The 18981-nt window shown below is 42.3% G+C and overlaps 1 protein-coding gene across 1 annotated transcript; it reads left to right on the forward strand.

Moving 5' to 3' along the window:
• Nucleotides 1-175: 175 nt before the first annotated feature.
• On the forward strand, nucleotides 176-17796 carry get3 (guided entry of tail-anchored proteins factor 3, ATPase). The gene is made up of 7 exons (XM_080524597.1): nucleotides 176-326; nucleotides 1202-1349; nucleotides 10535-10683; nucleotides 12110-12260; nucleotides 12580-12687; nucleotides 13707-13904; nucleotides 16244-17796. Exons 1-7 carry the CDS (start codon nucleotides 184-186, stop codon nucleotides 16370-16372), a joined length of 1026 nt encoding a protein of 341 aa, XP_080380723.1. The 5' UTR covers nucleotides 176-183; the 3' UTR covers nucleotides 16373-17796.
• The last annotated feature ends 1185 nt before the right edge of the window (nucleotides 17797-18981 follow it).

Genomic DNA, 18981 nt, shown 5'->3' on the forward strand with positions numbered 1-18981 from the left:
GAGATCGAATGACACTGATAGGTATGATGATAGAACGGCAGTGAAGATTGTCTTCATCAAACAACATTGTGTTACAAAGTACAAATAAATGGTACAGTCCAAAAGAGAGCTACTTTTCAACCAGCTGCCAACATTGGTACGTCCCACTGCTGCTCCGTCACCGTGTATACACACACATGCAAGATGGCGGCTTCATTGGAAGAAGAATTCGAAGATGCCCCCGACGTGGAGCCGTTAGAACCGACATTGAAGAACATTATCGAGCAGAAATCTCTGAAATGGATCTTTGTAGGGGGTAAAGGCGGCGTGGGCAAAACGACCTGCAGGTAAGTAGAGGGAAATATCCTGTGCTTCGTCACATGGTGATTACTCACTGTCACGTCATCAAGGACCCCAATTGAAATAAGCCAGTGGCTTTCTTGGGTTTTTATCCTGTTAGTTGACCTTGTATGTAATATGTACTTTCATGTACCTACTCCTGCAAATCTTCTAATAAAGTTTTCAATCAATCAATCAAAAAAAAAAAAAAACGTCTCAGTTCTCACCGCTAGCATCAGCTAGCCTCACACACTCCTGCTAGCCATAGGAATATAATCCGTTAAACCTCCGTAAGTGTGCGACCAGAACATGTCCTTTATCGCGAACATTAAGCGGTGTTATTGTTTTACATAGCAATTACCCGCAAGTAGATTTAGCCTTTGTTTAATTCTTCTCAACAATGGGAAGTATTATGTCTAAAATGTTGTGCTAGCTAGCCCAACTAGCAGTGAATCAAGCTGTCAGTCCCAATAGGCTGTCAGAGCTGTCAGTCCCAATAGGCTGTCAGAGCTGTCAGAGCTTGTTGTTGGCTGAACAACGACATGACTCACTGGCTGCTTCTGATCCTGTCCACTACTACGGACGTCTGGGCATCTGGTTACTACTATCCTGCTCACTTCACTACCAAATAAGCCTAGGTTGTTCTTCAAAACAAAAGCCCACGAAGCAACCCTAAACAAAGGAGTGACCTGTGTGACCATAGAAAGATTTGAGATTTGATTACGGTACTCATTTAAGCCACCACATCAGTGACAAACAGAGAGAGTCTTGTAAGGGGTCTAATTGAGCTGACATGAGTATATCATGTATATTACATTAAAAGTGTCTGTCTGTGTGTCTGTCTGTGCTCTTCTAAACTCCTTCTAAACCTTCTTCTCCACAGCTGTAGCCTGGCCGTCCAGCTGGCCGCGGTGCGAGAGAGTGTCCTGATCATTTCCACTGACCCGGCCCACAACATCTCCGATGCCTTCGACCAGAAGTTCTCCAAGGTGCCCACGAAGGTCATGGGTTACGAGAACCTCTTTGCCATGGTATGTCATGTAATGTGATAATAATATATGCCATTTTTAGCTGACGCTTTTATCCAAAGCAGTTTACATTGCAGCGAGTGCATTAATTTTTCAGTATATATGGTCCCAGCGGGAATCGAAAACCACAGCATAAGCATTGTTAGCTCTACCTGCTGAGCCACAGAGGACCACGTTAGCATCAGTCAGTACGTCAGCGTCTCAAATACAGATTCTCTGAGGGTCTCGCTTGTCTATAGTTTGTAGTTTGACCGATTGTTGTTGACACTTCACACTGTCTTACCAGTCTTATGAAGTGACAGTTGGAGTTCTGTACAAAAGCAAACGGTTGATTCTACATGCTCTCCGTCAACATGCGTTTAGACGTTTAGTTAGGCCGAAGTGAAGTGATTTTGTCGTCTTTCTCATCTAACAAAAAGGTTGTTGTGATCACAGTCCCGCATCATATGTGCCTGCAAGCGCTTTCCTTTCTCATGGATGTACCAGTTTCACACATGGGGATGACAGGGTTCCCACGGTCATGAAATTCCTGGAAAAGTTATGGAATTTGAAAAACTATTTTCCAGTCTGGAAAAGTTATGGAATTAACTTAACTGTTTTGGAAAAGTTTTGGAAATATACATTGTGTTTAAAATATGTTCACCGAGCATGTCGCCGGCGACATGGAACGAACACTGTTGTATAATAACTTCGCTCTCGTTCCGCATAGGAACAATAAATTGTATGGTGAAACCTACATTGTAGCTACAAGTAGAGCCCACCCCCGCGTCTAGACCAACCAGAAGTCTCTATATCGACGAGCCAATCGGAGGTAATGTTTTCATGTAGTGCGATGCCACCTAACTTGCTTGTTCGCTAATGCTACATAATAATGATCGGCAGTAGGTAGATCTTTTTGTATATCACAGCCTATCCATGTGATTTGCAGATTCGTCCTACTTGCTGGCTATCGTATAGCCTATAATAATTAGTTTGTATAGTTCGCGGTGCCGTGGTGAGGAGAGAAGACAAGAGATGAAAAACACTGCTGGGGGTCAGTATAGTAATGTGGCCTGGAGAAGGGAGGAGGTTCATTAGTTTTGATGTTCTTATATTCTTATTATTGCTTAGTCCCTTAGCAGGAAATAAATCTGGGCCAGTTGGCTTCAAAAGGACCATTGTTTAGTTTCTGTCCACAGTCTAGCTGCACCTGCAGACCAGAACGCACCATGTCCTCCACAGGGCTTTCAGACACATACAAAGAAATGAATAAGAAACTGCTTTGAAATGTGAATTCTGTCCAAAAACAGTTTTGTCTATAGTTATATACTTGTGTGGAGTGTTTTATTTTAGTGTATTTATACTAGTGTTCAGTGTTTCCTCCAGGAATTATTACAATGGTGGCGGATGGCCGTGACCGCGCGTGCACGCGCATGAAACGCGCACGCGCGCTCAAAACAACGATCACATTTTTTTTTCTTTCTTTTTTTTTTTCTAATCACAGCCAAAACTAGAGGATGGCCAAAAAAATAATAATATGAATATACAGAATATAAACTTGTGACTGACAGTCACATACACACACACACACAAAGATCATCAGCTATAATATAATACGAAGTAGGCCTACATGAGCACAAAAGCGGCTAACGTTACTGATTAACTGTTTACTGTAGTGCAGAGAGATGGTAGTCGTAGGCGGCGTATCAAATGACAAAGCTAAACGTTTAATGAAGGACATGAACGATTGTCAACAACACACTCAAGCAGTAAATAGAACAGTCTAAACAACTTGGGTACTACGGACGGAACAATAGTCTCAACCTATAGTTCCGTGCGTGAATTATGTCAACCCACCACATTACAGAAGTAAAATCACAGTCAGATGGAGCATTCGGTAAACAGCTGAGTATCAGCTGAGTTAAAGAAAACAAACTCTTACCTTTGATGAGACCCACATGAGCCCTGTTTTCCCGTACTTCTCCCGTGTGTCTCTTATTGTCCAAATGTTCCCTGAATTTTAGCTGCATGTTTTTCCAGCATGTAATTCCGTTGTCAATAAAAAAATCGTCTCCCCTTCTTTTCCCCTTGACAATACTGTGTCGTTGCTAAAGTGACGGCACATAAGAATCGTTTTTTGACTTGCTAATGTCTGCTAACGTAGCACTTGAAACTGGCGCCGTTCTCTGGACTGCAGCTGCTCCCGCGTTAGCATTAGCATCCATCTTTTCTTCTCCCTTCTCACCGTCACGAGCTCAAATGACACTTGTCGGCCGATCTAACTCTTAACACTCACTTACAGGACTTCTGACACCATGTCGTGTTATTCTATTAAACATACACGTGAGTCCTTCTGTATTTCAATGTAAGTGTCTTTATTTTAACTCGCTCTGTAAGCTCTACAATACCGGTCTCTTGTTGTCTCGTCGTAACCTGCCCACCTGACCTGGGGGGTATTCCATCAACGTCGCTAAAGGAAAATCCTGGCTTATTTTTGATAACTCTCGCGAGACCTATCAGAATATGCCTGGATATTTTTAAGAACTCTCGTGAGATTTATCAGACTAAACCTGGATTTTCCCTTTAGCGATGTTGATGGAATACCCCCCTGATGTCACTACGGTGGCCTGTACACAATAACAATAATACCACAGTTCACATTTAGACTAGGGATGCACCGAACATTCGGCCACCGAATGTATTCGGCCGAATATCGCAAAATAAAGCACATTCGGTATTCGGCCGAATGTGTGAAAACACCGAATGTTTACCACCGAATAGTGGGCGTGTTTTGATGAAGTTCCAGCGCCATCTAGTGGCGAAGATAATACCTATACTGATCCGATCTGGATCTCTCATAAACTGAACACGGACATTTCATTGAGTTAGATTCGTTCATTATTATTTTTGTAGCACTGCATTTTTTCTCTACAGTGTGAACACGAAGTGCAATTTGTTGAAGATATTCAGTGATATAAATATATAGATATATAAATAAACAAAGGACACCTTTTACACCCATTATGAGTGTTTACAGTGAGAGTGTGGGAGAGTTCTTAGATACTCATCTTTTTCGCAGCCATCTTTATTTTATTTATTGTGCTTTGTTGGTATAGACTGATGTCTGCTGGAATGTTCAATAAAAGTTTTTTTTTTTCAATCTCAATTTCTTTCTTTGAGAAGCATGAATAAAAAGCAAAAATTATTTAGTTTATGCAATGATAAAATTAAAAACTGCCGATATACATTCGGTATTCGGCCAAGTGTTTCCTTAAATTCGGCTTCGGCCTCGGCCATTTTATTATTTTTTGTGTGTGGACTGAATCAATTCGTGGCGGAGGAAATTCATTCGTGGCGGCCCGCCACCAATAAATGCATGTAGAGGAAACACTGGTGTTGTTCCGATACCATTTTTTTATCCCGATACCGATACCTGACCGTGCAGTACTTGCCGATACCGAGTACCAATCCGATACCACGGCGTTTGAAAAAACAAAACAAAAAAACATGTTTTTTGAGCCGCATACTCACCTCGACGTCAAATTATTGCTAACACTTAGTCTGGCACTGCTCAAAACCTTTGGAAAACAGGAACAAATACCAACAGAGAGTGAATGCTATAGAACTTTTTTTTATTGTCTACCTGGTAAGAAAATAAACCCCTGGTAAGAAAATCAACCCCTGACAAGAAAACTCCTGACAAGAAAATCAACCCCTTATAAAACCTGAAATGTGGCTCTCACAGATGCCAATCAGTGCAATATCCATTTAAGATATAAAACAGTCGTAGTAGTAGTGCAACAGCAAGTGAACATTTACAAACAAAATAACTTTAAGATATAAAACAGTCGTAGTAGTAGTGCAACAGCAAGTAAACAATTACAAACAAAATAACTTTAAGATATAAAACAGTCGTAGTAGTAGTGCAACAGCAAGTGAACATTTACAAACAAAATAACTTTAAGATATAAAACAGTCGTAGTAGTAGTGCAACAGCAAGTAAACATTTACAAACAAAATAACTTTAAGATATAAAACTGTACAAGTAGTGCAACAGCAAGTAAACATTTACAAACAAAATAAGGCCCATTTGAGACTAACATAAGATGTAGGCCTACCTGAGGGAATAATAATATTTTAGAAGTGCAGCCTGAATTTGGTAAAATAAATAAAAGGATATTTTAAATGTTAGGAAATGTTATCACAAATGTAAACAAACTCCACTTTAAAAAACAAAAACAAAAGAGCTGGAGCAAAATAAAGTGCACTGCACATTAGTGCAGACATGTCACATAGCAGCACTCAGTCCTCCAAATTAAAATCCTTAGGCTTCAAGTTCAAATACATAGGCAGGTTCTTCTTTAAGAAGATGAGCATTTCTACTCTCTCTCCTAGCAGCCTGTTCCTCTTTTCATCCAGTATGTTGGAAGCTGTGCTGAACAGTCTCTCGCTATCTACACTAGTAGAGGGAGCACAGAGAAACACTGCAGCAGTAGCAGCCAGGGTGGGGAACCGTTCCTTATTCTTTCCCCAGTACTCAAATGGGCTCTCTAAGCGGTGGATGGTTTTCTCAGCCAGATATGTCTCTATCTGTACCTGTGTAGCTGTGCTGCTGGCCCCGCCTTGTTCCTCATCATGCTCTTGCAGGATTTCCTCATACAGCCCCTTAAAGCAGCTCTTGCTGGTCCTGCTGCTTGTGAGGGGCTCTGCTTCCATCCGTGAGGCCTTGTTGGCTGGCTCTGCTGCCAGTGATCGAGACTCCTCAGTCTTCTCCACCTCTTGGATCAGTGCACTCTTTGCAAGCTTGCTGCTTTCCACACTTGTGAAGTATCTGCAGTAACATAGTAAACAAAATACACGTGTTGAATAAAGTAAATATTTACACTTAACGTTTATACTTAATCAGCACACTATTATACACACCTGTCTTTGTAACGCGGGTCCAAGAGGGTTGCAACAGCATACTGGGGCTCCTCCTCGACGGTCTGGAACCTTTTGTCGACAGCCGCTAGTAGGGTTGCTTTCATTGTTTTTATCCCGCTGTCCTCCTCGGTCTCTCGGGTCAACAGTCGCTTCAGTACCACCACCGTGGGGACGACTTCAGACGCGATGGAGGTGCTAAAGCTGATTTGTTTCGGAATCTCCTCGAATGGAGCCAGGACGATGTTTACTTTTTCAAGTAAAGCCCACTGGTTGGTACTCAGGGTGGCTGGGAGGTCGTAGTCAGCCGCGTAGGCTGAGAGAGATCTCTTCTGCTCCAGCAGACTCTCTGTCATGTAGAAGGTGCTATTCCACCGGGTGGACACATCTTGTTTCAGCCGTTTGATTGGCATTCCAAGTTCAGTCTGTACAGTTTGCAGACGTGAAGTGGCCAGTGGGGAATGCTTGAAGTGGCCGATGATCTTTCTCCCATTGGCCAGCGCGTCGCACACACTCCGCTGTGACAGTAGGCCTTCCTGCACCACTAGCTGGATCAAGTGGGCAAAGCATCCCATTCTCGAAACACCCAAGTCCCTCATCGCCTTCTTCATGTTGCTGGCGTTATCACAGAGAATGGCGTGGACCTTCAATAATGAGTAATAATACATTATTAAGTAAATATAAACAACAAGTGAAAATAAAAACACAGGAGAAAATACAACATTTTAGAGTAAGACAAGAACAAAGAAGTAGGCTAATGTTACCTTGGACTTTGGGATGTTCCAGTTAAGCAGCATACTCTCAATTGCTTCTGCAATTGCTTCACCAGTGTGGGACCCCTTGAACTCGTTTGCATGCAGCACAACGCTTTCCCGGTTGTATGATTCGGAGTCCACCCAGTGAGCAGTTAAACTAAGCAGGGACAGTGGGGAGACGTCGCTGGTCCAAATATCCGTAGTGAAGCTGATGGCCTGCACCTTTCCTAGCTTATCTGAAACATGCTCAGTCACCTTCTTATTGAGGGCAGGGACGGCCGTCTCCGTGATGTATTTGCGGAATCCCACATTGTCAACAAAGGAGAGGGGCAGGTCACAGAGCACAATCATTTCAGACATTTTCTCAGTCATCTTTCTTGCCATTTCACTCGTCGCGTCCCACTGGTCCTTTTTATGGAATGAGCTACTCAGCGTTTGTTGTTTTGGTCCATCCGTTCTCTTGCTCGCTGTCGCAGCTGCAGCAGAAACAGAAACTCTTCGTGCTCTTTAATATGTTTTGCCTTTAAATGCTTAATTAAGTTGCTAGTATTGAAACTGGCAGCTTTAGTGCCACCCCTCGACACATTGAGACCGCAAATTGTGCATTTAGCCGTTGTACACACCGGACTATCCACCTTGAAATATCTCCAAACCGCCGACATGTTCTCCTCACTACACCTCTACAGCATGCGTGTTTGTTTTTCCGCGATAGTGAAAGTTTGGTATCGGGTGTTATTATTTGTTAATACTCGCCGATACCGATACCAGCATTTGTGTGCGTATCGGTGGCCATGCCGATACTAGTATCGGTATCGGAACAACACTAATTTATACCTAAGGCCTCATAGAACAATTTTCAACATCCAAAAGTCTTCTATCTCATTCTGTACAGTTTGTAATCAATACATATTGTGAAGTTTTAGAACAGTTTTTTGTTTTATTTTGTATGTTGCTTTTGTGGTCATTTTGAAATACACATAGTCTCCTAAAATTATATATGATAACATACCACAAAAGAGCATTTTGCGCTGAATACAATGATATGCAACACTTGATAGTTCCATTTGGGATTACATAAGCTTATTACAAATTAAAATTATTAAAATTGGGAAAATAGAACAATAGACCCCTGGGGGCAGTGTCTAGATCCCAGACAAATGGTTGCTCACAAAGAGCAGTGTGTGATCAAAAGGAAAAGAGTCCTGCAAACCCTTGTCACTGCAAATCAAGTGAATGAGTCAGTGTGTGATGATGTCTTGAGAGAGTACAGGGCGTTCTGTGATTTTGCTCTGGTCACTCCAGGTTTCAGAGAATTTTCCCCCACCTCAGATAGAGTGGATACTCTGTTTCATGAGACCATGGGTTCTAGCACTGAATTCAAAAGACTTTGGGATGTGGTGAAGGTGCTTCTTGTGATGTCCCATGGACAGGCAAGTGTGGAGAGGGGTTTCTCTGTCAATAAAGAAGTTGAGGTAGAGAATCTGAAGGAACAGACCTTGGTGGCCCAGAGACTCATTATCGACCACATTAGGGCAGTTGGAGGAGTGTGTGAAGTTCCGATCACAAAAGAACTGCTTATATCAGCTGCAGGTGCAAGGCAGAAGTATTGTACCTACCTTGATGAGCAAAAGAGAGAGAGAAATAGAAAGACTCTTGACATGAAAAGCTATACTGTAGCATTTGGTTATTTGTTGTTGTTTGTTGATAAATGCTACATTCACTTCAATGCATAATTGAATACAAGAATACAGGTACAGCTCAATAAATTAGAATATCATGGAAAAGCATGTAAGTAAAAAAGAAAAGTAAATTTATTCCAGTAATTCAATTCAAAAAGTGAAACTCATATAATAGGCTATAGATTCATTACACACAAAGTGACATATTGCAAGCCTTTATTTCTTGTAATTGTGATGATTATGGCTTACAGCTCATGAAAACGAATGAGCTGTAAGTTGTCTGTCAGTATCTCAGAAAAATTAGAATGATAAAACCAATAAAAAAAAATGTAATACAGAAATGTCGGCCTTCTGAAAAGTATGTTCATTTGGTCGGGGCTGGAGGAAGAGCGGAGAGGCACAGAATCCAAGTAATTTTCCACGATATTTTAATTTATTGCACTGCACCTGTATGGGTGCCATAGACTCCAACGCCATTGCGCAATGCCCCAGGATAGGTGGTAATGTTGGATAGACACAACTTCCCTTACATTAACCATGCTACATTTTTGCTACACTGCTGAGGCTCATTATTGCGCTCTATAAACTAAGTCATGGAAATTAGGTAAAATAATATTATGGAAAAGTTATGGAAAAGTTTTGGAAAATCATTGGTGAAAAAGTGTGGGAACCCTGGGATGAAATAAACTGTACTTCAACAACTTTGTCTCGGACTTGTTTGGAGAGTTCCTTGGTCTTCATGGCAGTGTTTGGTTGGTGGTGCCTCTTGCTTAGGTGTTGCAGCCTCTGGGGCCTTTCAGAAAAGGTGTGCATATACTGACAGATCATGTGACACTTAGATTGCATACAAGTGGACTTCATTTCACTAATTATGTGTAGGGCTGCCACAAACAATTATTTTCATAGTCGACTAGTCACCGATTATTTTAACGATTAGTCGACTAATCGGATCATAAATTACAGCTTATCGCACAATTACTCAATCGCTCTTATTTAACTATCATCTTCTAAATCAGCTTCTAAATTTAGCTTGAAGTTGTTAGTTGTTGTTGTAGGCATGTGCTAACTAAAAATAAAGACAATTAAAATGATTGTTCACTCAAAAATAGATATTTTAATATTTTACATTCTTTTTTTCAACGTTGTGGTTGAAATGCTCCCACACTTTAGACGTACGAGGACGGGAAGACATTTCTCCGTTTGTTTTTCCGGGGATGTCACGTGTGTCCCGGATGACCGACACTGCGCATGTACATCAAAGACACTGGGAGACGCTAGCCAGTGGCAGCTTCAGGGAAGAAAAACGAATGCTTATCGCTTATATTGCATCTTGCATATTGCATATTATCCCCTTATTGCAGGCCGGCATTGTAAATAAGAATTTTGTTCTTAATTGTCTCGCCTGGTAAAATAAAGGTAAAAAAAAAAAAAATCTTGTCGGCGACGATTTTGGTAATCGACGTCGTCGCGACTAGTCGACTAATCGTGGCAGCCCTAATTATGTGACTTCTGAAGGTAATTGGTTGTACCAGAAGTTTTTAGGGGCCTTATAACAAAGGGGGTGAATACATATGCACATGCCAATTTTCAGTTCTTTATTTTTTTTAAATTCTTTTTTTATATATATATTTCTCATTTCATTTAAAAACTAACACTATTTTGTGCAGATTCATCAAATAAAATTCTGATTAAAAAAATGTTTAAATTACAGGTTGTAATGTAATAAAATAGGTAAAAAGCCAAGAGGGGTGAATACTTTTGCGAGGCACTGTATATCCTGATTTTACTGATCTCTCTGTGTGTGTGTGTGTGTGTGTGTGTGTGTGTGTGTGTGTGTGTGTGTGTGTGAGCGCAGGAGATTGACCCGAGCCTGGGTGTGTCAGAGCTCCCGGATGAGTTCTTTGAGGAGGACAACATGCTGAGCATGGGGAAGAAGATGATGCAGGAGGCCATGAGCGCCTTCCCAGGCATCGACGAGGCCATGAGCTACGCAGAGGTCATGAGGTCAGCTACTGGTCAGCTACCTAGGGCCAACACACTTAACAGGGTTCCCACGGGTCCTTGAAATCCTTGAAAGTTTGTGAATTTGAGATAAGAAAATCAAGGTCTTAAACGTTTTTGAACATAGACATGGGTCATTGAAAGTTTAAATTCCCCCCCCTCTCTCTCTCTCTCTCTCTCTCTCTCTCTCTCTCTCTCTCTCTCTCTCTCTCTCTCTCTCTCTCAAAAGAAATATATATATTCAAAAATGTTTTACTTAGCTCGTCAACTAGTGAATAAGTCTGTATTGCTTAACTTTACACATTTCACAATATGTGTGGTGGCCTGGGAAAACCCTTCACATGGTGGCATTTTGACATTTTCATTTTTTTATATTTCCATAAATTAAAAGTTCTCAGCTATTCATAACTGGTTGAATGACTGAGATAGCCCTTTATTTAAAAAAGTTATGAGCATTTTAATGTATCATGTCAAAAAAAGTGAAAGATGAGAAATGCTGCCCCCGACCCCTTTCTCCTCCGGGTCGGGGGAGGAGCCTATGCAGATCGGCCGGTCTCGTTTGTCTGCTTGTGATGCAGACAAACTACCCACCACAAAAACATAAAAATAAGTACTTTCTCTTTTGTTTTCTTAAAATGTTTATTCACCATAATGTAGTATGGAGTTCAAAGTACTAGAATACCACATAATATCAAAATCGCGATTTCCATCTATTTTTGCTCTTTGCCACAAACGACATCCGACGGGTTTTCCCAGGCCACCACACATATATTGTTTTGCTGTGCTGAGGTAGAGAAGGCAAGAGACCATCTAGTGTTCACACATTCAAGTCTCTCTTTTTAATTGTTGTCTGTGAGCGGATAGTTCCTATTATATAAATTCTCATCTAGATCTGTCTCAAACTATGCTGTGTTAGGTCCTTGAATTTGAGGGAATTGAGTCTTGAAAGTCCTTGAAAGGTGCTTGAATTTGATGTTTCAGAAGGTGTTGGAACCCTGACTTAATGATGACAGTTATTTCTTAGTGGAATTGAACACACACACTACCATGCTGTCTGTCTTGCCTTTGTTGCTGTGAATGGAAACATTTAAATAAAAACAATAGGTGTTGAAGGTAGATGCACAATATTTGTAGAAGGAATACTCAAGCACACACATCTATCTCTAGACACACACACAGAGTTATGTCATGGCCTAGGCCCTCTCCTGAAAAAATTAACTCTGGATAGGGTCGGGGTTGGTCTGTACGTAGTGATGGAGACAGGAAGAGCAACTGACTCATCTCCTAGGAGAGAAGTTAGAGAGTAGTCAGACTTTCTATTCTGGAGAGGGTGGAAAAAATCAAGCTCTTCAACATTCTCTCTCCCTCCCCCTCTCTCTCACTCTTTCCATTACTCTTTCTTTCTCTTTCTCCCCCCCCCCTTCCTCAGGTTAGTGAAAGGCATGAACTTCTCAGTAGTCGTGTTCGACACTGCCCCCACTGGCCACACCCTGCGCCTGCTCAACTTCCCCACCATCGTGGAGAGGGGCCTGGGCCGCCTCATGCAGATCAAGAACCAGATCAGCCCCTTCATCTCCCAAGTAAGGCCAACTACCAACATCTGTTAAATGTGTACTACATGTGATACTGGATTGGGGCCTGCTGTATTGCGGCATGATTTCATCATCCTGTTCTTTAAGCATGACCCTCTGCTCTCTCTCTCTCTCCCTCTCTCTCTGCCTCTCTCTCTCTCCTCACCCCCCCCCCCCCCTCCTCTCACTCTCCCTCCCTCTCTCCCTCCCTCTCTCTCTCTGCCTCTCTCTCTCTCTCTCTGCCTCTCTCTCTCTCTCTCTGCCTCTCTCTCCCTCCCTCTCTCTCTCTCTCTCTGCCTCTCTCCCTCCTCTCCCTTCCTCTCCCTAGATGTGTAACATGCTAGGCCTGGGTGACATGAATGCGGACCAGCTGGCCTCTAAGCTGGAGGAGACACTACCAGTCATCCGCTCTGTTAGTGAACAGTTCAAGGACCCGGTGAGTCAAACACAGTGCACTGTCTCCAAGGGATACCTCAGAAGCTAAATTGGGCATGTTTGTTGTCTGCTGCTGTGACAAAAGCCTGCAATCACCGCAGCTAGAAGAACCAGGGTTGAAGAAGACTGGTCTGAATCTGTTACTTCACTGTGTTGGGAGTCAGAATACTATTCGGTTGTTAAGTCTGACGTCACGCGTGACGTTTAGCAATTTCCGTGTCCAAATAAAAAATTCGCTGTACCAGCCAGTGTACTAAAGCGGTAGAATGACAGTTCAATCGTTTTTTGACTCAGATCTATTCATACAACAAGGGACACAGCACTGCGGCATTTCGAAGAGAGCGCCTCAGCCAACATTAGACCTGGAAACACGTCACGACTTAACAACCGAATAGGCTGGTTTCACAGACAAGGCTTAAGCCTAGTCTTGGACTAAAGTACACTTCCAATGTGAAATCTGCATTGAAGATGCTTTTTAGTCTTGGATTAAGTCTTAAGCCTTGTCTGTGAATCCGGCCCTATGTATGTTCGAGATTGTTGTTGGATTCTTTTGCTAGCATATCAGCCCGATAGAGCTCTCAGGTCTTCTGACGCTGGCTTTCTGGCTTTCTTTTTTCTGTACAAAAGAAGGGATTTGGTGAGGCTGCATTCTCATTTTATGCACCCAAATTCTGGAATGCACTGCCAGTTTACATTAGGGATGCAACCTCAGCAAATGTTTTCGAGTCAAGACTAAAAACCCATCTTTTATTTCCTTTAAATGACTAAATAATATAATATATTAATATTATATGTCTGTCTGTCGGTGGATTTAATAATATATATTAATATAATATAATGATAAAAGCACTTTGAGCTGCAACGTTTGCAGGAAAAGTGCCATACAAATAAAAGTTATTATTATTATGATTATTATTCTATGTGCTAGCTGCTTTTGATACCGTCAGTTTGTGTTTGACGTGTCTCTCTCTCTCTCTCTCTCTCTCTCTCTCTGCTGCTGCTGCTCACCCTGGTCTACAGGAGCAGACGACCTTCATTTGTGTCTGCATCGCTGAGTTCCTGTCTCTGTACGAGACGGAGCGCCTGATCCAGGAACTGGCCAAGTGTCACATCGACACACACAACATCATCGTCAACCAGCTGGTCTTCCCAGACTCAGAACGGCCCTGCAAGATGTGCGAGGCCCGCCATAAGATCCAGTCCAAGTACCTGGACCAGGTGTGTGTGTGTCTGTGTCTGTGTCTGTGTCTTTCTCTGTGTCTGTGTCTCTGTGCATGGGGTCGACGACAACAACAGACTTGCATGGTGTATATGGCAGTATGGTTTCATACTGTCAGTATCATTGTTAGGGCCAGGAGTTTTTCTTGTCCACGTGACCTGGAACAGGAAAACCTAGTACGGTAGAAGTTGTCTCCACACTTCCTGCCTTCATGTAATTAAGCGTTATGGAACTCAAAGCCGTGGTATATCGTGGATATCGGCACAGCTAGCGGGGTGGTTAGGCACGAAGCCGTTACACACCCTAGCTGTGCCGATATCCACGATATACCACGGCTTCTCGTTCCATAACGCTTTTATACAACGGTTACCACATTTATCTATCAATATTTCACAGAAGAAACTTTTAATTAACGTATTTTAATGGAACTATGTTTTATTGTAAGTGTATTCATCCGCTGAACAGTAGGGTTGGGTACCGTTTGGTTTTATTCGATACCGGTGCCAAATCGTTACTTTAAAAACGGTACCGGTACCGAAACGGTACTTAAATCGGTACTTTTGATTTAAAAAAAAAATCTATATAGAAATCCAGGATTTTTCACATCAGTGGTCACTGACGCGATTTTCTGAGTGCACGCCATTAATGCAGAGCGGCGATGTTTTATATAAGCAGGGTATCCGCGGTGTCTTGAAAAGTATTAAAAGTTGATAAATCAATTTTGGGAAAATCAAGACCCTTAATAAGTATTAAAAAGTCTTATCACGATTTTATGAGGTCTTGAATTTTGTTGGTATTTTTCTGAATTAGACTCTGTCCAAAGAGTTTGAGTCCTAAAAACTTTTAGTAAAAGTTTATGTGAATTTATTAGTTTTATTAAAAAAAACAAAGATGAAAACGGAAATTCTGTTGTATGATAGTGGTCTAGTCTATTGCAAACTAAAACTGTTAAGTTAAAGGTGTCACTGATGTCAACGGTTACAGCTCGAAGTGGCGCTGAGGTCTGGAAAAATATTGACAAAGTCTTTAAAAAGTCTCAGAAAGGTATTGAAATTAACCTCAAGATTCCTGTATATACCCTGATAAGGTGATCAACTACCAACATATCCTGATGCTACAGCTGCAGCAGAACATGGGGAACTACAGCACTGAACATAGGTTACCGTATAATATACATGTGACTGACAGATCCGCCCAAGACACACACACACACAGTGAAAGATAATCAGCTCATTGAATATGAAGTACACAAGAGTACACACAGAACCGGGAACGCGCATACAGCACTGAACAACATCCGTAGAATATAAACTTGTGACTGACAGTCACATACACACACACACACACACACACACACACACACACACACTGAAAGATTATCAGCTCATCAATATGAAGTAGGCCTACATGAGAGTACACGCACAAAACGGGCTAATTAACTGTTTACACAAGTAAAATCACAGTGTGACAGTCAGATGAAGCATTCGGTAAACAATCAACATCAAGGTAATGCATCAGCTGAGTTAAAGAAAACCAACTTTTACCTTTGATGACACCGACATGAGCCCTGTTTTCCCATACATCCGCCGTTCTGTTCGTGATGATTTTAGATTATTTTTGCACCGCGCATATTGCCCTGTAATTAGACCATGCGACCACAGCTTCCGTGTGTCTCTTATTGTCCAAATGTTCCCTGAATTTTAGCTGCATGTTTTTCCAGCATGTAAATCCGTTGTCAATAAAAATTCGACTCCAATTCTTTCCCCCTGCCAATAAAACGTTGTTAAAGTGATGGAGAGACGCAAAGGAGAGGGATTTCCTGAAATCCATATTTCCCGCTAAATTCAGACCAATCACAAAACTGTTTTGCAAGCGCGTTGCCTCGCACTTGTTGAGAGCGATTCAGTCTCGGATTACATGCACTGAGTGGAATTTTAACAGGCGATGTCACGTGCGGTTGCATGTAACGTCCGTTTCGGACACCAGGGGGCGAGAGAGGAACCGAAACGAGGCACCGAAATCTCTGTTGCAATTCGGTTCGGTAGGTACCGAATGTAAAGTAACCGGTACCATACCGGTACCGGTTTTCGGTACCCAACCCTACTGAACAGTTGTTTATCGGTTGCTAAGCAACGGTAAGAATGTAAATATATACAAACGCGGAGTAATATGAAAAGTTGTGTCAACATTCCATTTAGCCGTGCGTATATCATGGATATCAGCACGGCTGGAACGCAAACTGACCAATAGAGACAATGGACCAAGCTGACCAATAGAGACAATGGACCGGATCTATCCGTTGTATAATGGTGGTTTTCTTCTTCTTCCTGTGTCCCAGATGGAAGATCTATATGAAGATTTCCACATAATCAAGTTACCACTGCTGCCCCACGAAGTACGAGGGTCCGAAAAAGTCAACACCTTCTCCATGCAACTCCTGGAGCCTTACATCCCCCCCACCAAGTGAACAGCTCAACCCCCCCCCCCCCCCCCCCACAGCCGCAGCTTGAACCTCCTCAGCTCCTCTATGACCCAGCAGCATCACTCATCATCATTCAGCGTCTTTGAGCCTCGGAAAAGCGCTATATAAATCCAATAAATTATTATTATTATTATTATCACCCCTACAGCAAGACCATCGTCATCCTCCTCTTCCTCCTTGTCTTCATCATCGTCCGAACCAGAACCTTCAACTACAGCAAGAAGCACACACACATACACACACACACACACACACACACACACACGCACACTACCAGCTCATGTTATACAGTTGAAAGAGAGAAAGAAAGCGGCCCACGGAAACGATCTTGTGGTGTCATCTGTCACTTCTCTCTCTCTCTCTCTCTCTCTCTCTCTCTCTCTCTCTCTCTCTCTCTCTCTCTCTCTCTCTCTCTCTCTCTCTCTCTCTCTCTCCCTACCGACCATTCTCCATATCTCACCTGGGAACGATGTACAATTCCTGAAGAATTTAACTTATTCTCGCGAACTTTCAGTGCCCCTCCCCAACCATTCCCATCCTTTTTTCCCTTCGGTGTCCAGCCTCGATTATCTGCAAGTGTCTATGACGGCAAAAGTATGTCTGGTGCTGTGTATTTTCAGTATAAAACAGCTTTGAGATGGTCGACTGTAATCTCTTTTGTTTGCCCCATTGATTTATCTAGGTTCTATCTGTTTCAGTTCTTCAACTTTAATTTAGCTTCCTAAATTTCGTTGTTTGGTACCTGTACTGTAGCAATGACAAATAAAGTCCATTCCATTCCATATACTGCCCCCTGGTGGTGTTAGGAAATAAAGACAGATATAACCCAGGCTATGAGAGAACAGGGGGTGGGAAGGTTTGCTGCCAGTTTTGGGTGAAGTCTGGTGTTTTTGCAGGCCAGGGTGAAGTTAGGCTCACTACCCCCAGGGTGAGCGGATGTTATGAAAGGGGAAGACGGGTGGAGGAAGGACGGAAGAGGGGGGAGGGAGTGATGGAGTAGGAGGGTATCGAGATATGTTTGCCCTCCAATTCATCAACCCCCCCCCCACCGCAAACCATCAGAAACGATGAATGAGGGTGATTTGAGAAGTAGCATTATAGTCAGATGTTATGTCACGGGTGCTGTTGTGGCACAAATATACCTTGCCTCGACCAACAACATTTAGTTAAATCTTTGGTTGCAGTTAAAACAGAAACAGTATCATTTCATCTATACCCAGATGGCCACTTGTAATTATTTTATGCCAATCTGGTTGTATCTAATAAAGCTTATGGAACAATAATAGGAGACCCTGCAGTTTTTGTATAAAGCCCCCCTCCCTCCCTCCCCCTTTCCTTGCATCCCTTAGTTTCTCCCCCTTCATATGTTTAGTTGAGGGCTCAATATTCGGGAACACATTTAGAGTGATGTTGGCTTATTTAATGCCTTATTGGTGCATTATATAGTATATGATAAATTGATTACTGAATGTTGCTTGATTCCTTGTTGAACAAAAATAAATGGTTGGTTGGTTATTTTGGTAGTATTTAGACAACACAGCGTTTGTCACTGTTGCGTTTTGTGTGACCTGCATTTTGCTTCTTTTTCGCACAACTCAATAATATAAGGAGCTCTAACAGTACATGGCTCCCTGTCGATAGGGCCTGACAATGAATACACACTTGACTACACATACAAGAGTAGTAGTTGTATAACTAAACTATAGCCTCCATATCTCTGCAGCAGCACAAGTGATGGTCATAAGCGCCGAGGCTTTTTCTTCAACCTTACAATATTATGCGTTTCAGTTATGCGTCTTTTTCTCTTCCCGATAAAGAATGTCAGTGAATGTGAGAACACAAATGTGCCTCCGTCGCAGCGACACTTGCCTTACTTGTGTTTTTAGATTCACATCGGTTCCATTCCTAATTTCATTAGATGTTGTGTAACATCCAATTGAAAACGCGCTCTTTTGGACGCAAACACCAAGACGCACAGACACGCACCAATACTCTGTGGCGCACCACGGCTGGTTGAGCAACAGATTTGCCTTGACAAATCCTGACTTTGAGGGTAACTTTCATCTACACTTCAGAACTTGCAAACAAGTCTCCCGTGGAGTCGGTAAAGTACAGTGGTTATCGAACATTATGGCAGACCTGATAAAGACACTAAAGCTTAACACCTTACTTAAGGCACAGTGAATTACATGTTTTAATCACATATGACCATTACTTTTTTTTACCTGTTTTGGCGTAATTTTTACTCAGACAACAGGGCTTTTACTCAGTGACAGGGCATATCCTCTGTTTTGGTACTCCCAGTGTTTTACGCAAGCGGTTCCTGACATCCGTGTGCTTCTCGGCGGCCTGTCGCTTGTGGTCCATCACCAATTTGAAATGCACTGTGCCGAGCTTTGGTTTCCCAGTCGGGGGGCTGCGCTAACGAGCTCCGCGCTCCTTCCCTTTTTCGGATTTACCCCAGGGCGCTCTGACTACTGAACGCACTGCTGAGACTCCAAGGATTATCCCAGGTCTTCTTGTTACTGCTACGCTATTATGTCTCAGTTTAAAGGTCTGACGCCAATGGATATCCGTGAAGTTGTACGTAGAAA

The sequence above is a fragment of the Nansenia antarctica genome (assembly GCF_963989245.1).
Source record: "Nansenia antarctica genome assembly, chromosome: 2".
Classification (NCBI taxonomy): Eukaryota; Metazoa; Chordata; class Actinopteri; order Argentiniformes; family Microstomatidae; genus Nansenia; species Nansenia antarctica.

Excerpts from the sequence above, each read along its gene's own strand:
- get3 (XM_080524597.1), top strand. The coding sequence starts at position 184 with ATGGCGGCTTCATTGGAAGAAGAATTCGAAGATGCCCCCGACGTGGAG. Across the intron at positions 1,350-10,534 it reads ACGAGAACCTCTTTGCCATG|GAGATTGACCCGAGCCTGGG; the intron begins GTATGTCATGTA and ends GTGTGAGCGCAG. Across the intron at positions 12,688-13,706 it reads GTGAACAGTTCAAGGACCCG|GAGCAGACGACCTTCATTTG; the intron begins GTGAGTCAAACA and ends CCTGGTCTACAG.